The sequence below is a fragment of the Scomber japonicus genome, chromosome 6 (assembly GCF_027409825.1).
Source record: "Scomber japonicus isolate fScoJap1 chromosome 6, fScoJap1.pri, whole genome shotgun sequence".
NCBI lineage: Eukaryota > Metazoa > Chordata > Actinopteri > Scombriformes > Scombridae > Scomber > Scomber japonicus.
In genome coordinates, this window is record NC_070583.1 from 23,759,143 (window position 1) to 23,785,092 (window position 25,950).

Consider the following 25,950-nt stretch of genomic DNA (forward strand, 5'->3'; position numbering starts at 1 on the left):
CTGACCTTAATCACTCAATCAAGAGGACATCCTCTGCACTGTTTCCAAAGACAGTAAAGACACTACTCTGAATGACTCACCTGCACACATTTATTTCCCTTTCAGCCTTTTTCCTGTATCTCCTTTTGAATTCTGGTTTCATTTTATACTTTGTCATAATAAAGTTCCACCATCTACTGAAGGACAATACAAACAGTATCATAAAATCATGCTGTATGTTTTAAAGTTATAATGTTATTTGCTGATATGAGGGATCCACATTTTTTGAAACATTATTGATATTTAAACAGATTTGAGGCTGAGAAAAATAGACACCAAATTGAAGTTCCACTTTATTTGCTTCTTATGGCATGGCTGTTATTTATGAAAGCCGCACCAGAAAAAATCTGTTGGCAGAGACACAGCAGCCTTGCTCTGATAATTCCAGGCCAGCTGCCATAGCTGTAAGTATTAGTGAACCTTCTTCCACCTCACAGCAGATCGTCATTAATTTATATGCAAGACTCATTTGAAAAGACAATTTTTGAGCAGAGGTTACCTAACATAACAATTTTAGCCAGTATTATCTTTGACCAGGACATTTGGGGTTAAATAACAGGTCAGTCGACCGTTCCATCTGTAAGTGTTTACTACATTATTATTTGTCATTTTTATTTGTCATTTGGCATAAATTGATCTATAGCACTATTGCTCAATGATGACTGAATTTTCACATTGTGATTTTGACCACTAAAAATATGTGTCATTATCCTTAATTGTCTAAAACGAGTGAATTGGCCTTCAAAAAAAAACCTCCATCAGATTTAAGAATAATCTGATCTGAATCTGATATTACGGTCACATTAATCTGTTGGATTTTTATTGTGGGTTGTGGTACACTGAATTTCTGAATATTTAAACTCTCAAAAATTAAAATAAATGTTCAGAATATGTACAACATGGACATTAATAGAATCCAGTCTCACTCCTTTATTAAGTAGTGATTTCATGATTTAGCATACACTACTAATTGCTTTAACATCATGTAATAACAATAGTTGTTTTAATAATAATGATGTTATATCAGGGATAGTTTTGGTGTCTAACCTCTTGTTTCCATTCATTGAACATCTCCACATTACCCTTGTCTTCCATCGTTTCTCACATGCCAGCTAAGCCTTGACTTATAATATTGACTATTGAGACTGAGGTTTTAACGCCACAAATGAGACAGGAATTATTCAGGACCACATATGAAAAAGACCAAATGTCTCCTGTAGAGCTGCAACGATTAGTCGATTGACAGAAAATCTGCAAATAGTAATTTTTTAAGCAAAAATGTAAAAATTCACTGGTTCCAGCTTCTCATATGTGATGAAATAATACTTTAAATTAAGTATCCCCAGGTTTTGGACTGTTGATCGACCAAAACAGGACATCTGAAAACATCACCTTTGAGTTTGGGAAATTTGAACAGGCATTTTCACTATTTCTGACCCTTTGTAGACAAAACCATTAATCAAGAGGATTATCGGCAAATTAATTGATAATGAAAACAATAATTTGTTGCGAAAGACTCCTGTATATTTACATAAAAGTGTCCTCAAGCACAGTGTAGAATGAAACCTGTTTCTACATATTGATTTTTTAACCAAGCTATTTGTAAAGAAGCCAGTATATCATCAATTCAAACTGTTTCTTAGTCCCACCATTGAGTGGATATTTTTTTGCATATTTGTTTACAGGGGCAATAATAAGCAGCTGTACTAGATGACCTTAAAGCTATAATACATAGATGAATAAAAACACTGATGGGGCAAGTAATTCCTGTCCATCTCATTGACTGTCTCTCTAATTGCAGCATCTAAGTGCTCTCAGGCTACCATGCTAATGTGAACACATATCGATTTCACTTTTCTTTGCCCTTTATGTTTTGGGAGTGGCTATAAACCAGAAACTGACAGCTGTAAGTCTCAGTCTGGATTTTACTCAACCGCTCCAATTCTTTTTAGCTTCATGGTATTAACTCCTTGGTTTCACACTTTCAACCTGTGGCCTGCAGCAAAACTCACCTCTTTAAATCCCGATCCATCTCCTTCCCTTGCCTCTCTGCTGAGATGTAAGCCCATTCATCACTTCTGCTGCCAGTTAATTGACAACCCACCCCAACCCCCAAACATACATCAACATCCACACAGTATCCCATTACTATTTCCACTCCTCTTTTCCATGCCCTATCTTTTGGAATTTATACAGTACATTTTTAACTTGTCCACCCTAACCCCCAAATTGAATTCCAGTGTTTTCCAACACCACTTTCATAGGAATTTCTCATGTCTCATTCCCGGTTTCCATCCTATCTGCCTCCAGGCCTTTGTAAAGATGTATATCATACTGCACTTTTGACTCTCTCACTGCCCCTCTCTCTATTCACCCTTCTGCCCTCTTGTCTTGCTTTGCTCCCCTATCTCCCTCAATGTTGCTTTAATCTAGGCCATCATGTCAGTGCACTTGCTCATAAAAAAAATTTGCACCATAATGGGGCCATTTATTTAATCATAACAACAAAGTCCCCTCGCCCCTAATCTGCAAATTAATTGTAACACAAGAGGAAGAATAATTATGCTGATCAACGCAAACGATAATTCTTCTTTCTTATCCATGGCCTTTCCCCCTCTTTTCTTGGACCGACTTTGTTCAGCATCTAGCTCAGCACATCTCTAGGTACCTCTCCCAGGCCCGGGTGCGTAGTAAATGGTCTGTGAAATTAATGGCATTAATAGTAATCGCATGTGTCCCTCTCCTTCCCTAAATAATTGAGGTCTTTGCATCACTTCCTGTGTGTGCTGGAGACACGCACCAAATGAGTTTCAGTCACATCACAAGGGGGTCTACTGTGAGCTATATATGCGCATGTACCCATAAAGCTTGTATCGCTGAACATGTGCCGTTCGCTAATGTTTGAGGCAGCATCAATAGTGTATATACCGCTAGGCTTACCTGACATAACAGTGTGAATTATTCATCTGTCTTTGTTTCCTCTTTGTCTCTCTGCAGTCCCCATAGACTCCACAGCAGGTATTAAGATGCTGTATGTGTTTGTGGATATCCAGATGGACAATGCACACTTCCTGGACACGGTCAAGTTCAACTTTCCTGCTGGACAATCTCTGGCACTCGTCAGCACTATTCAGTTTGTGGCAGCACTACAGGTGATGAAGCATTGGAGTCTGTCAAATGTTCCCTTTTTTTCCTGTTAGATAGTGCTAACGTGGATTGATAGTGTATCTTTACCTGAATGACCAGTATAACTTGTGTCTGTTACAAACATAAATACTTGTGCGCTTTTTTTATGCACAATACTTCCTGCTGCTTTTATGAACAAGCTCAGACTCTGCACTTAAGTTTAGTTCAAGTGTGGGTTTTAGAAATCCAGCATAAGTTATTTTGGATTTGAAAGATGGAATGAATTCCGATGGCCTCAAAGTTCAGCATCGTGCTCAGCTCCCTGCACTTTATATAAGCAATGGCAGCAGCTATAGTATATGTGCTATAACACCCTTTTCTCCTCCTCTGTTCTATAATGTGTTCTGCTGCTTTTATTTGCTGTGTTGAACCAACACCACTTAAGGACTTCACTAATGTAACCACTGCTATTTTTAAACCACACTCTGCCCGTGTGGGTCATATTTTATGTTGGGGAGTTTGAGTGCATCCGTGTGTATCTTTGTACAGTATTTGTGTTTTGTAGTTGTGTTATTGTATGCATGTGTGCCTCCATCTCACTCTTGTCTTATGTTATGTAGGCTTGTTGAGGTCAGGCAGTATAGGCGAGAGAAGTTGATAGTTCACCCTTATTCCCTCTGCACCATTTTAAATTAGCTTTTAATCGTTCAATTTATCCTTCCACCTCCCAACACACAATCTCATTTTTCCCTCTTTGCTGTAATTGTTTGCTCTCTCATCTTCTCGCTTTGCTAAATGAGTGTAAGTGTTTGGAAGAGATTATTTTTCTTGAGATATTGAAGCACTCTTATCAGAAAATATTAATTTCCCTTGTTAATATTGTGTTCACATTACCTTTATTCACATATTTGATATTATTTATTTATAACATGGTATAGCACTTCTTTGCAGATTCTTGAATCCATACATTTAATCATGATTGGCCACACTGGGAGTTATATCTCTAGAAGAATAAGTGTCATGCCTGACCTATTCAAGATTACTTTAGGTCCAAATGTTCAGTTTAATCATGTGACCTTTTTCATTCTTTGCATCATTACCCACTTTCAGTCCTTCATATGTTTTACTTCTGCATACATCGTCCATATATTCTCCCTCCATTACACCCATCCGTGTCCTTCTGTCTGTTCTTCGCTTCTGTCATTGACCATTCACCCAATCTACTTCACACTTGGCTGGCATTTTTTCTGAGGACTCAAGAAAATGCAGTGTTGACCTCTCCGATATGGCTGCCGCGCAACCACATAGCCACAACATACAGCAGCCAACCAGGAGTCCTTTCTGCATCCATATAGAAACAGCAGCATTGTAATGTTAATAAGTGAAAAAGTGGTGTGATGAATATATCATAACATAAAAACATTAATACAAAACAATAATGGGAAAGATAGAGGGAATTGCCCATGTGATGCCCCCCCTCACTCTTACCACCATGACATTGTAAACACAAAAACAATTTACAATATTTGCAAGACATGCTCAAACATGGAATAATGTTGAAGTAATGATTTGAATCGTACAATAATTATAGATCCATTTCAAATGAAATAAAGTAAGAGGGTTTTAATACATAGATACATTTTTATACATTACTAATGATGTTTTCAAGTCATAAATGGTATCCAATTCTGTAGTGAAGTTACTGAAAGACAAGCCTTCATAGCTCTCTCTCTTTGGAGACACATTTCAAAACAGGGAAAAGGTTTAAAGGTGAGCTGGACACAACCTGTGAATTTCTAATTATCCTTCCTATTCCCTTCCACCATTCTGCAGGCTGTGAGTGCAGTCCTCAAGCCAGAGTATGACGTGCTGGTCCCACAGTGTCGACCTCTGTCACCAGGAGAAATTTTGGGCTGTACCTCCCCTCGCTTGGACCGCAATGTCAATGCTATAATGTAAGAAACTTGTCATTTCCTGTCTTCCATCTCCCACTTTAAGACATGGTCCTATCCTTTCTTCCTGTTAGTTGGCAGAGATATCCAGATAACCAAAGATATCCAGCCTTGACTCATCCAGTCACTGCACCCTCACCCACAACCCGTGTTAGCTACCATAATTACCCCTTGCCTTTGCTATGGCCACCCATGTGACATGAGGAATAATCACCATGACATCACACCAGTCACACCAGACATTGCTAGCTGTGACATGTAGCTATGTCTGTGTGCTTCAGATCAGGCTTCTATTATATAGCCAGCCAGAAAAACAGCCAGATGCTGATCCAGAATGGCATAACTAAAAATACCCCCACACTGTGCAAAGCACTGCATTTTATAAAGCCAGACAGACGTGGCTACTTTTGGCTGTTTCAAAGCAACCACAACACATCCAGCTGCTCAACAATTTTCCGTGTTTTATGAAAATGTTTTCACAAAGTATGACACCTACTGCGGGTATGTTCATGGCGACAAATGATAAACTGTGCAACATGTCACTGTTTGTCTGTAAATTTGCTTCATCTTATGTGATTGCCTATTTTAAGTTCCTATTTTCTTCTTCATTTCCTCTAACCAGAAAACAAATGATGAATCCAATAGGCAGCAGCATGTGTTCTAAAAGACTAGCTCCTCAGTGTTTTTACATCAACATAAATGATGTGCATGTGAGCGTTGTCTAAGTGATGTTTATCCTTCCTTTTCTGCAGGGAGAAGGATGTAACAGGTTCAGGCAACAAACTTCGCTTTGTCTGTCTATACATCTCATGCTGTTCTACATTAGAGAGAATCCCATGCTTTGTGGTGCACAGTGAGATTAAGTAATTCCCCAGGTATAATTATGCCTAAGTGCATCGCCCTGTATGTCTGATCTGCACACATGTAGTGTTCATAGATGTGATTAAAACCTCCCAGTGCATAGGATTAAAATGGTTATACAAGGACGGTGTTACAACCAGCTCGAAAGCTGCAATATAAGGAGGAACTCGATACTGGGTTAGATGCAAAAGAATACATTTATTTACAAAAAGGATAAAAAACTGCATCTTGTGTCAGGGAGTTGAGAGAGAGTGTGGGCAGAGGAAGGAGCCACCTATATAGACCAGCCCACATATTCACACAGGTGCCCTCAGTCAATCATCAGTGAGCTGCACCTAGAACAAAGACATTAAACACACACACACACACACATAAGCAAAACAATAAGAGGACAGAATGACACGGAGACAGGTTTGTCTCTATGCATAAGCCAGGCCCTGTGGGAGACAAAGCGCTGTGTGTGTGTGTGTGTGTGTGTGTGTGTGTTTGAGAGTGTAGGTGTCTTTGTACAAATGAAAAAAGTGGAACGTTTAGAGTGTGTTCTCTCTTTACCACCATATCCTACTCAAAATACACACACAAGCAATACACCTTTACAACATACAGCGATTGGCTTACCTGAAGTATCTGTCCCACCTTTGCTGTCTGTGGTATGGCACAAGGCTCATTCCTCCAAAGAGCGTACAATTGTAATCATAACCCTAAATTTAGGAAATGTTTTTCTGATGCAATGTTTTGCTCCAGAGTCTTAAAATCGACAGCCTCACCCAAACTTTAATTAGAGAAGATACAGTAGGATTCAAAAGTTTTATGCTCCGACTTTGGGACGCTAGTGTAAAGTTTATTAACAAACTTCTATCTTTCCATATCCCTGTTAAGGCTTTGATACAATTGATTGTTCACTGTCTCTTAGAAAGGCAGCACAGAGTAGAAATTTTTCCTAACAATGCATGGTTTTGTTCATCTTTGTACCTTCAATAGTGTCATACATTTAAATTGATATTTAACATTGGGTTATCTTAGTTTCATTAATAATTACTCATTGCTCAAAAAAATGGAATATGCACAAATTCAAATTACATCTTACCTCAGCTTTGAACTGCTTGAGCATTATGGAAAACCTGCAGGGTCTACTCTTTGAGGCCAGATTGTCTTTAGAAGAGCTTTAGAAAAGACCTGTTCTATATCATTCCTCTAATGAAAAACACAGTGAAAATAAGCTCCTGTATAAGAAATGATGAGTAGACCATTTCTGTCTAGTGCATTTGCTCTTGCTCTCACTCGTAATAGAACAATATGGAGATGTGAATGCGAAGATAGGATGTTGCATAACACCAAGATGCACAGCATTTACCATTATAGCGAGAGCACTTTTACTAAGAATAATAGAATATGGATGGAAGGACTGTGATCATACGGAGAGTGAGAGTCGTGCACACCAGCCTTTAAAAGCTACAGAGAGCTGAGGACAACTGTGGCTAAAGTGCAGAAAGCTTATTGTTGGGAACATAATTATATGTGGGCCTTGAATGTTGCTAAGCAAAGAGAAGCAGTGCAGCAGAGGCTTTGCTCGACTTCATTTTGCTTTCAGTGTTATTTGTGATGCAGACACACAAAGAGAGACATTCATGTGTGCTTTTACACAAACACACACACTTACAAATAAAGACTTGGCTAGACACGTCTCCAGGTAGCCTTTATGGCAAACCACCCACAGCCTGTTCCAGGCAGCTCTAAACACTGACCAAATGGTGGGTTTAATTGCATATCCTGTCTCAGTAGGCCTACTTAGATTGTACAGTAAGGGGTACAGTGGTACCGACCCGAGCCCCCTCACACTAACAGCACAACTTCTCCCAGCCTGACCCTGACAGAGGGGTTGGTGGAAGAGAGTTCTGCCTGAGCTTCTGTTTTCAGGCCCCTACATGCCTCCGTGTACTTATGGTTTGTGAACTCTGCCTCTGCTCGGGGTCTGGCGATTCCCCAGTACCCGACCCTGGGTTAATTGAAAGGGCTTGCATTCTCTGTAAACAGCATGCTACAATCGTTTGGGTCATGTACCAGACAGCAGAGATGGGCAGAACCTCCACCCCAGCCTCAGGCCTTCTGCCTGGTAACACTTTGATCTATCATAAAAAGGCTGCAGAGATTTAAAAAGAGAAAGCGAGAATGCCGGCAGAGTCAATAGGAGAATAATATAAATGCTGTTTATTGTGGTTTCACATTGAGTATGATTGTCTGGAGGCACTTTCCTTTGCACATATTATTTTTCTTCATTTCTTCTCTTTAGCTCTAACTGTGAATTGATTGGTGTTTTTCCATAGTTATCTGGGAGATGGAAGATTTCACCTGGAGTCAATCATGATAGCAAATCCAGACATCCCTGCCTACAGGTATTGTAAATGAAACCAACTGTTATCACATTTCTTTTCTCTTCTCTGTAATTTATGTACTGAAATCATCTATAATCTTTTTTAAAGTTCAGAAACTAAAGAGAGAACAAAGCAATTTATATGTTTAATATATGATTGAAAAACTCAGTTTTTCAATCTTCTTTGAATAGAAAATATATGTTATAATGCTACTTAATCCTATTCAAATTAAAGAATCCCTTGCTGTTATGATCATTCGTCGTATTACAATGTGATAATAATTTGTTAGGATATAGTTCTGTTTCAATGACGTGTTTGTATGCAAAGTGAAATTGTGTTGTTATAGACATATTCACTGCCGTGCAGATTACAGGTTTCTCTCATAAACAAGATTCAAATCTCAAGTGAAGCCCTTGTACCGGTGAAAAGGAGATTAGATGCTCAGAAATACCTCCATCTTCCCTAAGATACACTAACTCCTGTCATACTTGATGGCCTTTCATGATTGGATATTTTACATCTCTTCTTGCATTTCTGTCCTCAAGATAAATACATGAACAATAAATTGTAATGTGTATAATAAGGTTTGTCTGGTTACATTCATATATGTATATACTGTATACATTCCATCTATACTGTAATTGTCTTTAACTTTTTACTGTGTGTGTGTGTTTGCAGATATGACCCCTACAGTAAAGTGTTCTCCAGGGAGTACTATGACCACGAGGCCATGCGTTCCATAAGGTTTCAGGCTATTGACAAGGCTCGTTCGGCCCAGAGATGGGGCCTAATCATGGGCACATTGGGCCGGCAGGGAAGCCCCAAAGTCCTGGAGGTGAGAGTCTGCATCCTTATTTCAACAGTTTACATGTCCTGAGGCCACTTGTGCAATGGTTTGTAATTTTTTGTAGTGCCTATTTTTCTGACAAGTGATTTGGTGACATGAAGTACAAATAGGACAAGCAATCTTCACACTGAGAGCTTGTTATTTCATATTTAGAATGATGCAGCGAAACAGCCATAGAGGACCTTATCCTTGATCCCACTGATGGCCTCAATGCTAGCTGTGTAAGACTGTTATTAGTAGGGATTTACATTTTAAGAATTTTCTATTATTGATTGTCAACAACTTAAATTATGAAAGATAACTAAATACTTAAAAGCTTAAAAAAAATACAGCACTAATTAATGCTAATTAATCAAAGCTTTATTGAAACATAACCCCATTAAATCAAGAATTTGAATCACAAATTAAGTAAATCTAAAAATAAAATAAAAAGAATGAAAATCAATTATTTTAAATTAGATAACCATTCATTGCCATACAAATAAATCCTAACCCATTCAAACCTCCAGCACATTGTTATACAAGAAAACAACTTTGATTTTATCGTATGAAAACCAGTCTTGGTGTGTCTGCATCATTTGCTCTTATCAGGATTGCTCTCAGTACACACAACTCATCCCAACTGTCAACATTCGCTTTAACTTCAGCCACTGAAAAGAGTAGCTTAGACAGAAGTGATGTACTGGGAATGCACAAATCCTATGTATCACACACACACATGCTGGTCCATTAGGTTCAGGCCTATAAGTGAGAAACTCAAAGTCTTTGCAAGTAGGAGCTATTATGCATTAGCATGCACACAAGTCTGTCTGGGGGTACCAATCGATCGACCGAGAAGCCCTCTCAGTCACTCTTAACCCACAACTGCTCCTCCTGCTGCTTTTCCCTCCACTGCCTCATTCCATGTTATATTTATTCTCTCTCCTTTGTTTGATATGTTCACTTTTTGGTTTTTCTGTAGAGTTGTGTGCTTAACTTTGTTTAGTATTGTATTTAGCATTGCCCTCCTCACATCATCATATCTGTAATTAGAATGAGTGTTTGCAATATGGTCACATACACACACCTCTACTTGAATTCTGGAGTTTAAAACCATCACACCTGGGTTTCATCTGTCAGTATACATCCTCTGGCATATTTTTGTGCACTTCTACTGTTGATAAGTATACGTACTTGAAAGACAAAGTTAGCGTTGATGTAAAAATGTCACCCGGAGAGGTAAAAGTTTCATTTGAGGGTGGCAGGGGAAAAGGGGATTCGAGTGGACGCACCAGCTCTCCCATAGCGATCTGTCAGGATAAAGAAGTGGAGTGTCAGATAACCTCTTAAGTAGGGGATCAGAACTATCTCTGATAAGAGCACAAACATAAAATGTCTCATGATACTCCCAAGGACAGTGGATATCAGCAACAATCATACCTTTATATCACCAAAAGAACATTTATGGGATTTCTTCAATTGGTTTGACATCCCTTCTGCATCACTGAATAACACAGTCCAAGTGCCAATGCACAAAACTATAACTGCAGAGTCAGTAAGGGAGCAGAATTTCTTGGACTGGCTAAACAATTTAATTTATTGATGTTATATTGGACCTAGTATCTGGTCTTTTGCCCAAGAGGCCCACTCTAGCTCCGCCTGAGGGAGTAAAGTGGGACCAGTATCTCTTGGGCCCACTACCCTCCAGGGAGGGATAGGGGTCTGGCACATTGTGAATTGTGCACTAGGAAAAGCTCAGGGCTCTAAAAGCCATCTCTTGGGATATGTAACGCCATCTCTCTGAATGGGAAAATGCCAAAGCTACTCATTACAGCAATACCAACCAAATACAGTCAGGCTCACCTTCACCTATAGCACCAGAAGCTGGACTCTGCTTTTCTATAGCTGTTTAGAGTGAAGTTGCATAGTTGCTGAGCTTGGCTGTGTTGGGGTTTCCCCCAAGAAAGTTAAAAAGTGACTGCATGTCACAGAGAGCAAGGCCCTGCCTGTTGTTTTTTCAGCCAGTTGTTGAATCTCAGATTCAGTTGCACCAAACTGTATTCCCTCCTGGTTGTGGAACAATGGACCAGATAATTTGCTTGCTTGGAAGGGTCATGAGAGTGTGTCGATTAAGTCTGCATTTGTCTAGTTGACATTAAAAAGGTTTGTGATTGTGCCCCTCGGGAAGTCTTTTGTTCTCGTTTCACTGTGTTACTGAATCCGTGACAGAATCTCTAGAGAAGGTGCTCTCAAGGAGTTGAGAAACAACAGTTTGGTGATCTCAGGATTGCATCTTTGCTTTTTGTTGATGATGTAGTTTGGCTGGCTTATTCAGACGGTAACCAGCACTCATTGTAATGGTTTAAGTGTGAAGACTGAGGATAGCACACTCTCTCTCACATTTTGGTTGGGAGTGAATTACTGCTAGAAGTGAAGAAGTTAAAGTCTTGTCCTTTAGTGAGTGTGAAATGTAGTATGAGATACACACGGGGATTGGAACAGTGTAAGAGAGCCTTTTGCTGGGCATTCATTAAGAGAGAGTCTGAAACCAAAGATCTAAATTCCAGCCCTCTCCTACAGTTTTGAGCTTTGGGTAGAGACTCAAAGATTAGGATCATGGCTACAAATACATGAACTATTTTTTTTCATTGTGCGTCTGGGCAGATAGTGACAGAATGAGGAGATTGGACATCTGCAAATAGGTTGGAGTAGAACTTATTCTCTTCTGCCAGATGAATCAAGACATCTGCACTGTGAGGTGTTCTGGGCAGAGCCAACTGGAAGGAGACCCAGAGGGAGATCCAGAATATGCTGGAGGGATTTCATGTCCCATCTGGCCTGAGATATCTAGATGGAGATGGAGGACATCGCTGGGGAGAAGGATCTGTCAGCTATCTTTCTTAACTTGCTGTAGAATTGGATAAGTAGCAGAAAATGGATGGATAGATGAGTCTTTGAAGACTGGGAGCTGTATAAATCTGTCTTACTTCTGAAATTGATAACAGTAGTACAAACTTCTGACCCTAGGTTGTGTGGGTGGAAGTCATTAGGCTTTCCACCGATCTGATCAACTATATTGGATCGGCCGATATTTAGCATTTTATGCAATTTGTGAGATCGGCTGTAATGCTCCCGTTGCATAGATTGTGTTTTATCTGTCTCATTTACTCCGAAGAAGTTCCACACCACCAACATGTTTGTTTGAATCATTAGTTGTATTGTAGATTGCCTCACGTGATCGGATCGGTGATCGGTGATCAGTTTATTTAAACTCACTAATCGGTGAACGACCCCAAAAATCCTGATCGTGTAAAGCCTAGAAGTCATGGGATGTCATATTTGTAATGTATTATTTGTTATAGTGTTGTATAGCAGAGTTTCACAACCCTAGAGAGAATTTGTTTGATTTGTGGATTGCAAACCTCATTCTCTCTATTTTTCCCCTTTCTCTTTGTAGCACCTGGAGTCAAAGCTGCAGTCACTGGGAAAGTCCTTAACTCGAGTGCTCCTGTCTGAGATTTTCCCCAGCAAGCTAGCTCTGATGCCAGATGTTGACGCGTGAGTATTAAGATATTTACGTATATACAATAATGTGCACCAAAATGAGGACAAAAATGAAGACTATGGGCTATGGCCCATAGTCTTCTTGCCTTTCAGCTCAGTTCTTGAAAGTTTAGTTTTTGTTATAAAACATGAATGTAGAAAACATTTATAGAGAATAATTTGAGACCAGCAGATGAGAGCCAGTCAATCAGCGAAAAATAGATGAGTGGTTTATAAGATGGCGACGACGTGCAGCGACTTTGAATTAAGCACCTTATTTAGTTTGTGGCTGTAACTGGTTCTGCAATGTCATTTTGTTTTTTTCTCCCCTGACAACACCCCTGATGCTTTTAGGCCATAGCACAGTACACAAAGCCTGCAATATTGAAATTGTAATTACTTTTATTGTCTACTACACATCACTAAAACTCTTTCTCCTTTGGCTCATTTTTTTATTCATTTACTAATTCTTAATCATCCCTCTGCCTGTTTGTCATGAAGGATGTGTTATTTATTTTTCACATCATGGAACCCGGCAGAGCTATTATTATCAGCAAGTAGTCACCTAAAAGTTGAAATCAACAACATTTGAAATATATTCTGTAAGCATCATTGCACACATAATTGGAGAGTCAGCATCATTTGCAAAAGCATACCATGACAAGGAGCTGACAAACAGTGTATACAGTACCTTTATAAATATAATTGGCATTCATGTCTTGGGGAGATTCCATAGTTTTTGCCATTGAAGCAAAAAGGAATAGTCCAGTTTATCCAACTTGGATGCTTGAGACAATTTCCACAGCTTGGACTTATGAGGCATGAAAATAGGAATTTAATATATGAATAACCTATTTAAGTGTTAAGTTTTCTCTCTTCTTTTCTTCAATAATGTCAGAGTATAATCAATCAAAAATAAATTACCTTACCCTGCTTGGGATGACTTTTTATATTTTACCTTTAGGGTCCAAATTCTGTTTAATTGTAATTATTTTATTATGAGACTTAAAAGTAACTTATTTGTGCAGTGCAACATGATTGATGCACACATGGATCTTGTCATTCCAGGTTCTTAATCCTCACAGGGGCAAGTACCGATATATGATGTCACTGAACACCGTTATCCAACCCAGTATGACTCTTAAATGTCTTTTTAAAAAATCAAGTTTCTTCTATGAAATATCAAGTGCTCAGGTTTCATAGTGCAGTTTCACCAGATTTATCTAACTTCCAACCAGAAGAACTGAGGTGAAGATGGACAAGGGGTTACTGATACACTGATGTGCAACAGCTCCAATCACACTTGCACAGGCACTCACACAGTCACACACGCACTCCTCACACTCCCTCAGATTGGCCTCTCACTGTCGAGTAATGAGAGGTGTGATGTGTGAGGGAGGAGTGGGTGAGAGGACAGAAGGTCTGAGAGAGAGTGAGTTGGAAAGAACGATAGAGAGATGCAGAGGTAGTTGAGGGGGCTGTGTTAGAAAGTGAGCGATCATGGTAAAAGCAATTTTTTTTCTTTGTTTTTTGGCTCTCCTCTTACGACTGACGTATCAGTGCAACTCTGAAATTATGTAAGTCAGGCACGATTCACCCAAAAAAAAAAAGGCTTTTCAACAAGGTCTATTTCAGTAGTGTTTATGGTGCGGATGTCAGGAAAAGCAAAGTGTCTGAATACAGAATTAAGGCTCACTGTACACATGTATGTATGTTTATACTCAGTCACTGATGTGTAGGTAGGTGTAGGTGTACCTCATCTGTAATATTAATCTGTATGTTAGAAACATCTTTCAGTACAATCAAATTCAATTCAACACCACCACAAATTATAACCTCCAAAAATGCTATAAAGTTGGATCAGCATATCTCAGTAACAGTTTCAATAAAAACTAAACATTAGCATTATGTACCTAATAAACTGGTAAGTGAGTGAAAATACTGTACATCAGAATGCAATGCAAAATGTTGTCTTTGTACTATTGAAGACTGAGTCTGGGTATCTTTTAAAAGTGAATATTAAATGCTAATGTCGACACAATACCTTAATTTCCACTGATCTTGAAACAAAACTTTGTTTTTGTACCACACACTTTTTAATTTCACAAAAGAAGCCAAACATTCTTCATACAAGAATATTGCTTTAATAAAAATGTAATCAGAAACGGTTTCATTAAAGAATAAGAATTCAATGCCAGCTCTTAGCGTGTGTCGTGACAGATTTCAGTCAATGCCAAATAGGCATTGAAGTTCAATTTCCAGCTCAATTGGAGACCTTGGCTTTTTTTTTTAATAATGCTGCCGTTGTCCTTGTTAAAAATGGTTGTTATGCACCATAATGAGTCTAGGTTAGAAATGAAATACAAAAATTCAAGATTCACTCCAGAAAGTAAGACCTCTCGACAGCTTTATTTGTTTGTTCAGTGAGTGAGATTGGGCAACAGCGGGGGGTCTTGTCTGCAGTTATTTTGGACTTTCTGATAAGCTCCACTTGTAATTTTTTTATATTTATCACCCATTTTACTTTTCTTTTGTTTGGGTAAATTCTTTCCCATAGCAATAGTTGTCAGAACAGGCATCCTACATGAAGCTACAATAGACTTTACAAACCACTAGGTGTTTCAAGCTGTGTTGAGTCCAGCTGTGTTGAGGGAAGGATGGAAGCAAAGAGAGAGCGAGATGGAGAGATAGACAGTGGGATAGAGGAGGAGCATTAGCGCTCGGCACTAGCCAACACATCACACTGTACAGAGCCCACCCCCAGGGTTTCTGTGTCATTAGACACACACATACTCACTCATATAAAGAAAGAGACACCATTAGCATATGCTCTTAAGTGTGTAATTAGGCTGTCCCCAAGCAGGTTTTAAACTATTGTACAGATATCAGCACACCACACACACTTATCTCAACCAGACCGCAAATACCACCCAGTTCAATGCAGCCTTTTATCTTTCTGTTTGAATTTTAATTTTTTGACACCACTGGAATGAAGTTGTTTTAATTCAATTAAGTTTACCCTTAGAGGTGAACACGTTCCATTCTCCTGCAGCTTTGAAAAGTTAATTGTTTTTGCTTTTGCTGGGTCAAGACTACGAGTGTAATTCAAGGGAAGTCATGCAGGTGGAGGTTCACCTAACAGTGTCAGGGTGTAATGGGCCACAGCAGGTAATGTAGCGAGGCCAGGGCTAGTTCTCACATTGCATAGTAGCACTAAATGTCATGCAGTCTCAGATTTTTATACCACAGCAACTCCCTCCTCAGTCCTGCATCCTTTTCTTCTAATTCTACTGTCTCTCTTTGGGTTTAAGGATTCAGATTATTTGCAGATGAAGTGAATAAAAACGGTTTACATCAAACACTTTATTTCGTTCTTTATTTCAGTTAATTCTTCATTGGGAATAAGTTGGGAAACAAGGTTTAACAGATAAGACAATAACCCACCTTTTCCTTTGCTCTGCTTCCCTCCATCTCCTCTCTCCTCCAGCCCTCTCTTTGTTTTACTGCCCCCTGTGATGTGGGGTCTCCACTGTGCCGGCTAGATTGACGGCCAGATTTGGCCTGGAAATGCAATTTAGGCCGTGCTCAGGGGGCAGTATCTGGCATGATCCCACGTATTTTACTGAACTGCACCATTCAGTCTCAGAAAAGTCCCTTCTGGCACCATGCACCAATCAGCTATCTGCTCCTCAGGAGGGGTTCTCTCTGCCTTCCCTTTCATGCTTTCTGTCTTACTTTCCTCTCAGACTCTGCTCTCAGTGGTAGCCCAAAGGAGTCAGTGGAAGAGCTGGTTTGCTTATTAATTACTCGCCCTCTTTTAACCACTGCTAATGTTCTTATCAGCCCATACTACACATGTGCACATACACATGCACACTGTCAGACTCACTCTCTGTGATTAGTTTCTTCTTCCTGTGTATAGGGGCTAAGGTGGTTTTGATAAATGTGCAGTGTTTGGCTACGTAAAGAGCTCCTGTTATGAAAAGCAGCTGATGTGCTTAAAGGTCATATTTCAGATTGTACTTCTCCATCTCAACTCAGCAAACTTGGGTCTGAAGAGTTTGGTGCTTAGTACAAATATGTCTGACTCAGCTTTCAAATTAGGAGGATGAATAAGAATTCATTCTTTTGGGGGTGGGGGGCTTTTTTTAAGTGTTATTTGAAAATGAGAAAATGCAATGCGTTTGCCCAGAGGGGGTAGAATATTTCTGTGACAGAAAGCAGAGTGGAGGGAGAGTCAACGGTGCAATCAATTCTGCAGCTGAGAAACTGTGTGGAAGTTGGAAAATGAAGAATAGACAGATGGGGAATATGACGCTGCAGTGTTGACAAGAAAGTATTCAAGCAACTGAAATTCAACTTTTTTTCTTTCATGTGTTTTTCCATCCTTCCCTACTGTATGTGTGCGCCTGTATACTTCTGCTTAACTGTCAAACAGGTGTATTCTTATTGACATTACCTATGTCTAGCATTATCTCCAGGGCTTTGTATATGCAGTGCAGCTTAATTCATATTTGTCAATATTTCTGAAGGAGCTCCATCATTATTATTAAGGACAAGGGGGGGTGTCCGCTGCCTCAGTGGAGATGGAGCTATGGATAGCATCGATCTATGAAAGCTAACCCCGTAGCCCCGGACGCTTCTCTCCGTCTCCATTTTCCCATTGTTCATTTTTCCCTCCAGCTGTTTACATCCACACCCTCCTCATGCCTCTCATGCATTTTCCAGAGTAAACACTTTTCTCCCTGCCAATCTTCCTCTTCTATTCTGCTTCTGTTCTTTTCTTGCTTGTGCTTCTTCCTCTTGCTTGTGCCCCTCCACCCCCCACCTCCCTATTTTCGTCTTCATTGCTCTTTCTCCCTATCGCTCTATATCTGTGTCCTCTCTATTTTTCTCACCCCCCCCCCCCCCCCCATCTCTCTCATACACAGTCCCCCCCCCCCTCTGCCCCTCACCCTCCCTCTCCCCACCACCCTGTCTGCCAGCTATGTAGGCTACCTCCGTGGAGACCGGGCTGGTGCAGCTTTTTTATTCACACTCACCTAACCTCTCCCTCTTTTCTTTCACTGCATTTCTTCTCATTTCACCTCTGTTCACTTCGTTCCCTGTTTTTCTGTTTATGCCTCCTGCAACCACCCCCCCTCCCTCCTCCTCTCCTCCCCTCCACCACCACCACCACCACCACCAACACCACCAGCCTTACTCGTTCACTAGCTGGCTATGCATTCAGACAGTGTAGCGTGGCTGTCTTTAGAGCTGTTGCAAATCAGGACAGATCTCTCTAACAGATGCTGGAGATCAGGTGGAGGGAGCCTCCCCGCACAGCCCATTGCATCACATAACCACATGCAGCGTGCAGTCGCAGATGTGCCCTGACTGTCTAATAGGATCTCAGTCTCCCGCTTTCTCTGGCTGTTTGGTTTGTGCACACATTTGCACCCACTCATAGATATAAATTTTGTTACAAAAACGTGTGTCTTTTTCACTCCCACAGGTGGGTCCAGATCGCTTGTCCACGCCTCTCTATCGACTGGGGCACCGCCTTCTCCAAACCCCTGCTGTCTCCATATGAGGTAAACATGCACCTTATTGTCTCTCAGCAAGATCACAGCCGTCACTCACTTACCGGAGAAGACTGATCATGCATTGCACACACACACACACATACAAACAAGCTCCCCTGCTGGTTGTACACCAACCCGTTTATAGATGTCTTGCTGAAACCTCCCGCAAACTGCAACAATGTTGGGAAAGTGTTTGAAAGGGAGGTGAATTTGTATAGAACTCATCAAGGCCTCGCTTGTGCTAGAGATGGAGTACGCCACCTCCTCCGTTCCCTGCTTTCCTCTCCCTTTCCTCCCGCCATAGACAGCCACACAGTTCACCATCAACAGCAGACTAGCACCCCCTACTGGCTATAGGACCACACCAATGCCCCCCCCCCCCCCCCCCTCCACCACACACACACACACACACAGCCCTACTCATGCAGCTGTCTTGTTTGTCTAAATGGAGAGAGATAGATCGGTCAGCAACCCATAAAGATCCATTTCAAAGCGAGTGTTTGTTTGTGTGCCTCTGCAGCTGGTGTAGTGCGCCTGTAAAAAAAACAACATAAAAAACAAACAAAAAAAACCCCAAAACAGGCTTGCTTTGTTATGGGTTTGGCAGTTATGTGCTATTATGTTACTTGGCTGGTTTGCATCTGATGTCAGCCATTAGTTAACTCAATGATTTTCCTCAAAGACATGCTGCTTATTTGAATCCTTGTGAAATGGCCACGAGGGGAATTGTTGTCTTGAATATTGGATTGTGATTTGAAATGGAGGCTGTTTTTCTCTGACTACACATTTTTTTTTGTGCGCCGCTTGCGCTGCACATACAGTTCACTTCACAATGAGGACATTAAGAATGATGACCACACACACCTGTGAAATGTTTTTGACTGAGGTCTATACAGTAATCATGCATGTGAAGTCTGAAATTCACCCTGTTGTAATGAGAAAAGCGGCAATCTGTTTTCTTAAGCCCTTTGTGTTGGAGCTCGCTTTGGTCTCCCCGGCAGCTATTTGGGAACAATGTCTGTGCATTTAAATAATTTGCAGCTGCACTTGTGTCTATATGTGCGTCTGTGTGCCTTTGTGATAAGTCTTAATACAGCCCCATCTGACACCTATGAGTGTTATACGTCTCGGGTGCACTGTGCTTTTCACTGTGGCATTTAGAATGAAGATGAAGAGGAGCGGGATGGGAGGGTGGAGTGAGCAAGGAGGAGAGCAGAGGGTTGGTGGAGGGGGGGGGGGGGGCAGCATTTATTTTCAGTGCGTCTCATGTTATATTTATAGTCAATAAGACACACTTGGCTCTCCTGTCAGAGCAGGGATTAGCAAGAGAAGCTAGCTTCCACAGAGAGAGGCAGTTGGTGTGAGAGGAGGAGAGCAATGGGTAGCAGCTAGAGGAATGAGAGGAGGGGAGGAATAAGGGCAGAGAAAAGAAGAGTGTGAAGATGACTAGCAGGAGGATCTTTGGGGGAAAGATGGGAGGAAAAATAAGATGGTGAAGGATTCCAGTATTCAATTTGTTCGTCCAGGAGGAATTTAGTTGACCTGAAAGTTATTTTGTCATACCTGCAGCACACATGCATTTCACAGAATATAAATATTAATACATAGTGTGCAGTGCAGTACCTGTGGTTTATATGGAAGAATTTACAGAAAATCACATTTGCTTAATTTCCAGTATCTGTTTTCCTCAAGGAAATCCATATCACTACTTCTACTGCTGTTTTCCTTTAATGTATCTTGTTTATGTAAAGCCATGAAAAATCACTTAAAGGGAGTGATGTGTTGTGTTTCTATTTTGGTTTGTTTAGAGATACAGTGGGTATGTAAGAGGAGCACTTCCTTGTCAGTTTTGTTTTACGCCATGTCTCACTTAAATTATCTCTTTCAAGCTGCTCGTTTCATGTCTTCTTTTTTTCTTTTTTTTGAGGGGGGGGGGGGGGGCGTTTATGATTTTAATGTGACTTGGTTTATTATACATGTTCTAAATAAGCCTAAATTGGCATGGAAATTATTTGAAAGATGAATGCGTACTTGCATTAATTAATGAATAAGCAATCATTTGTTCTTTCATTCAGCCCCTTTGTTTATTCATCTGTTCAGTCATTCAAGTGCTCTTTCCTTCATTTACAATCAATATTCACCGGCGCTTCTCTTCCATATGGAGCAGTCTGCACTTATGTCACAGTACTGTCATGCCAGTGCTGTTGCTCTCCTCTAACAGCTGTTGTGTCATGCAGTGCAGCTGTATAGGGATAACATGACAACTCTGCCTGTTATCCATGTTTAATATTATGACACCTGTCTTGTGTGTATAGTCAGTCTGTTGCATCTTCTCATCCCTTTGTGCTTCTCTACAGCTGTTTTTTCACCAAAAACTGCAAATACAGTCCTACTGTAAATAGCGGGGGGAAAAACTACAGAAAAACATAGGGCACTTCAAGCTTCTTTTTTTATTTCATTTGTGATTATCTGCTTCACTATCTATCTCTCAGGCAGCTGTGGCTCTACAGGAGATTGGCTGGAAGGAAGTCTACCCCATGGACTTCTACTCCAATCAGAGCCTTGGGCCTTGGACGCCCAACCACCCTGAGAACCAACCTGTGCGGGCTTCTCGCAGACAGACCCAGGTGAGCGGGCCTGGGAGATAAAAAGAATGAATGACAGAGTGGAGGGGAAGCTGGTAAAAAGTGAAACTGCACAGTGATTAGTGTGTGTTTGATGGCTTTTATCAGTATGTCACCATACTGACACCCAGTGGCACAATGACAACAGGACATGTATTTGGATATTTCATTCAAAGGCGTGGTTGTGACCTTGACCTTGATGTGCATGACACATTTTCTCATTTATTAAAAAAAAATGTAAAAAGAAGGCAATTAGATATTCAGTTGCTGTTTTTAATACACCTTACAGTAGCCATATTCCCCATATTAACATTAATCTGTGTACTGTCTCTGTTCCAAGAGTTAACACTGTCCCACTACCTGCCTGCAGAAACAATCTTTGGAGCCAGCCCCTCCTGCCAAGCAGTGTGGGCAGAACCAGTGCGCCCCCTGTGGCTGTAAAGGAGAATAACCCAACACGGCCAGTGCTGTCTTTGACTCGTCCCATGCCTACCAGTGCCTCTGTTGACGGCTGGAGGGGGGTCAGACCAGAGAAGGAGAGTGGGTGGTGGACAGTCTATCAGCAAGTGAAGCCAGAGGAGCCCTCTGCCCCTTCTGAAATAGATTACCCACCATAAATAATCCCTCCACTTACAACACAGCAGATCAAACCAAATTCAATGCTTGTTCACATTTTCAGCATATATTCTGAGCTTTGAATACACGCAGCAGAGTGAATGGCTCATGTGTTTTGAGCTCATGCATGTTCATGTGAGTCAGATTCCAATGAAGGAGCTGCTAAGAAAGGAATTCTTTCGGCAAAGGAAATGTGTGGGCCTTACTCTAAAGCAGACATGGCCTTTGTGATTGCTAGAGAGAGACAGCAGGAGAAGACCTTGAGCACATTGTATGGAATTAAAGTATCTGTTAATGTGGGTGGCTTTAGTCAAACCCACTCCGCTTGTCCTTGGACAGAGCACTGTATGTTGTCAGACACCTCAAATGAGTTTCCTTTCCTGCTGTGTCTCGGAGACAGTCCCCTGTGGAAATCAAGCGTGAATGAAGCACTTTATTTGATGTACAGGATGGGGGTACTACTGAAATGTGGATAGTAAAAAATGTGATGTCATGACATAACCTTGTATCTCTTTCTCACTTTTATAGTCGAAGTATGAGACAATAAATCAGAAATGAAACAGTTGCTCTTTGTTTGAGTGTTTTTGATGAATGCCACAAAAAAAGCAGCACCACTCTGAAGCAATGAGATGTTTTTAAGACTGAGGGGTATGAGTTTCTAGATGCGTGCAGTGCTAGTCACGACTGCTTTCCATCCTCATTATTTATTGATAGAGAAGTCTGTCAATAAATAAATATATAAATAAAAGCCCTCATCGCTCATAGTTTGGCTGCCACAGCAGAAACTGATTGACAGCAGCGTGCCGTGGCCTCAGCTGATCCTGAGAACTTACGAAGCTGCCCGATGCAGTACATTGTCTCAGGCAGGAATGATACTCTGTGAGTTTTGTTATTTGCCTAGAACTCACATCCTCCCCCTGCTTTCCACCATCGTATCTCCTTGGCAACAGGGTCCAGTGTGATGCAGCCAGTCCTGTCAGATGTCCGTCTTCTCATGATGTGTCTCACGTGTCCCAACAGTGGCTGTTATATTAAAGAGCTCAGGACTTGCTGCAGTACAGTGTGGGATGTGTGGCAGTCAAGAATAAATTAATGGGGTGCGCAGGTGGTTGAGTGGTTAGAGCGCATGCCACATACGCATACGATCCCGGTTTGAATCCCAGCCAGAGGTCCTTTGCTGCATGTCACCCCCCCCCCTCTCTTTCCTGTTTCCTGTCTGTCTACTGTTAAATAAAGGCATCTGTGCCGAAAAAGTCTTAAAAAAAGAATAAATTATTGGCCGGGACAGCTCTCCTTTCAGCTGATGTTTATTTTTTGGAGCACTGTATCATGGGAGAAGTTAAATAAATCCTCTTCTCATCTTAAAGTGTGCCATTTTTAATCTTACAGCCTAAAAATTTGTTTTGCTTTAAATATTAATGAATTATTGATTTGAACATCAGTAAAAGTGGCTGTTTTTTTCAAAATATGTCCTAACTGGCAAGAGAAACCTTTTGTTTGACATAGTTTAAATTTTAAATATTATGGACACAACAGATGAGAGTAATGGATATTTAAATATCATAATTGATGTAATAATTTGGCAATTATAGGTCCTTAATGAATACCACAATCAAAACTAATGATATTCTTCTCAGCGATGAGAAGAATGACTGTTGTATGGTGTATCAAATACTCACAAGAATTGCAAATGAAATTATTATATATCACTGATGTTGAAAGACTTTCAGTTGGACAAGTCATTCATAATGTATTTTATGGTAGTTATCAGGTTGAATATTGGCAATTGTATTTTGAACAACATGGTATAATTCTTATTCTCACTCATGCGTGTTGTTTATTGTTGCTTATTTGGAGCCTGATTACTTCTGGCATCCAAGGCTCTCCCATATATTCACATTGAAAAGCATATAGTCTAAGAATACAGTACAGTATAATCACTAACTGTTTAGATTTAAACTATATACTGTACAGCACATAATTATGACAATAACCTCAACAACCTTTAAAACAACATTACCACATATCACTGATAAAATTTCAACAAAACAAAACATATGCAGCCAAATCTTCAAAAATAACCTCTGGAAAATATGCACACCTCTGCCTGGTTTTTAAAACAACTTTTATAAAATTATTGATAAATACATTATTACAGAGTATCCCATTGAGACCTGGCTCAGCACAAGCTTTTATTGCATAGTCTTGACAATATGCACCTCGCCTTTTTCCAATACAGTCCAGTGTTTGTTCTTATTACAATAATCAATGAAGCAATCGCATAATAATAATTCTTCCTGATAGAGGACAAAGTAAAGCTACTGAACTGGGGAAAAATCTGTCTAACTAATCCCGGGTAGTTTAAAATTGAGAATAACAAAATGATGAAGTTGCACCCAGCCCTCCAAACTCAATAAAAGTGAATTTTTCAAGTACTTGCATGGAACTATTTCAAAGCATACTGTGGGTGCTTGATTTGGCTCATGGAAGCAAACTAATAGGGAAGTCAGACCTGAAAGTTAATGAGGCTCTGATCCACAGATCTGTTTTAACTCTGCCAGCCGCAGACAGACGGCTGTGTGAGTCATGTAAACCCCAGTCAGTCTGTCGTCTTCTTTCTGATTCATTACCAGCTACACCTACAGCTGATTAACCACTAGGTGGCACTGTTTGCACAGCTTATTTGCAGTCCTGTGAAGTGTTTAAGTAACACACTTTCCACTGTGGAGAGACTAAGCATGAGAGTGAGTGTGCTTGGCAGAGTGCAAGTACCCGATGTACTTTTGTAACTGGTGTTGGCAATTGTTTCCAGATGTGCAGAAAATTAGATTCCACACTCCTTCATCCTCCTTGGCATCCCATCTCTTCCCTTTTCCCATACACCCTCCCTGCTCTGAATGTTTGCCATCACATTACCTCTGCCACCAACACTCAGTGTCCTGTCCTGAGGACATAGCTGGCTTCAGATAATTTGTAACGGGTTTATGAGTGTTATGACTCTGCAGAGGCAGCAGGTCTGAGCCTGTGCTAAATACAACAGGTGCTCCCATCATGTAGTGGTCATACTGATATCGATATAACCTCACAGCCTGGTCAGCTGGTTGTTATTGGTACCCAGTGCTTGTTTGCATAGCCTTCAGCAGTAAGCAGATATGACTCAAAAGCCATCAGCTAATGCACCCTCAACAACCACACATCATCAAACATCCAAAAGAGGTTGAGTGAAATAACACATTTTCAGTAAATATGAACTGTGTATGTTTTGTTTTTGTTTTTTTGTTCTTTGTCTGGTACCTACAGGCGAGTAAAATGTGTCAGCACACATGAAGTATTCAGTTGTTTATTTCACGGACGAGGGAAAGGCTGAGTCACAGCTGAGTCCCCTCCTCTCTTTTGTCACTGACCCCATCTGTGCACCTTCCTGCATGTTGGGTAACTTTACATTTACCCTTTTCCAAGTAAATGCATTATCTCAAGGTTTTTTCATCATCTACTGTACCTTTAATTTGCTTCCTATGTGTTTCCTGTTTTTTTCTAAGTAAGAAATCAGTGCCAAATAAAAGTTTTGAGTTATATTTTATGACTCATGGCATTATCACATAAATAAACATAAGAAGAAGAGATTTCTCTCTCTCTCTCCATGGGTATAGCACATGTATATAAGATCCAAAACTGAGGCAACAGAAGTCTGTATTTTAGTGTCTAAGTCTCTTCTTCTGTATCTTTTTTATTCATTTTGTTCTTTCCGCAGTTCCCTTGGATTTCTGTATAAGTTAATAGAAATGACAACAAAAGAAAGACCAAATGAGTTTAACTCGCCTGTATTTACATCTGTCAAAGCACTCTGTAGGTGGGTGAGAAACTGCAGAGAAAATATGAAGGGAACAAATCAATGCTTAGCTGCAGAGGGATGTTTTTTGAAAGATTTCTTTGAGTGTGCTTTGGCAAAAGTAATGAATATCTGCTGTGACGATGTATATGCAATTTCAGAGGGGCCTAAAGATGTTGTCAGTTGTTTACACATGATTTGGACATTTTGCTGAATAATTTCTGAAGAGGCATGATTCATACAGGTTTACTGGTTACTGTTTACTGTCACTTATATCTTAAAAATAGTGTGTTGTTGACTAAGCTGTGCTTGGACAGGTGTTCCTGACCACTAATCTGCAATGTTATGTCTTGCTGCCACATCTGGCTAGGCTGAAAAAGAAAGTAAAGTAAGTGAAACAGAAGAGAGAGAAAAATGATGTGTGATAGGGACCAAACAGCCTTTGGTGTTAATGTTAAAAATGTCTAATTTAAAGTGCATCTTTGATTTAGAAAGGTTAAGGAGAATACTAAAAACGCTAGAAATGATTTAACAAGCCCTTGATCCAGATCCCTGTGGAAATTTGAACAATAAATGATCATGTCTAGAGGCTGCTGACT

General features: G+C 40.4%; 1 protein-coding gene across 1 annotated transcript in view; it reads left to right on the top strand.

The window, feature by feature from the left end:
* dph1 (diphthamide biosynthesis 1) overlaps positions 1 to 22,087 on the top strand; it is a 61,152-nt gene extending 39,065 nt beyond the window's left edge. The window contains exons 5-12 of the mRNA XM_053321029.1: positions 3,037 to 3,191; positions 4,999 to 5,120; positions 8,303 to 8,371; positions 9,029 to 9,185; positions 12,634 to 12,734; positions 18,214 to 18,292; positions 20,776 to 20,910; positions 21,278 to 22,087. Coding sequence (XP_053177004.1) covers positions 3,037 to 3,191; positions 4,999 to 5,120; positions 8,303 to 8,371; positions 9,029 to 9,185; positions 12,634 to 12,734; positions 18,214 to 18,292; positions 20,776 to 20,910; positions 21,278 to 21,358 — 899 coding nt within the window. The 3' untranslated portion in view covers positions 21,359 to 22,087. The remainder of the gene's footprint in view (positions 1 to 3,036; positions 3,192 to 4,998; positions 5,121 to 8,302; positions 8,372 to 9,028; positions 9,186 to 12,633; positions 12,735 to 18,213; positions 18,293 to 20,775; positions 20,911 to 21,277) is intronic.
* Positions 22,088 to 25,950: the final 3,863 nt, after the last annotated feature.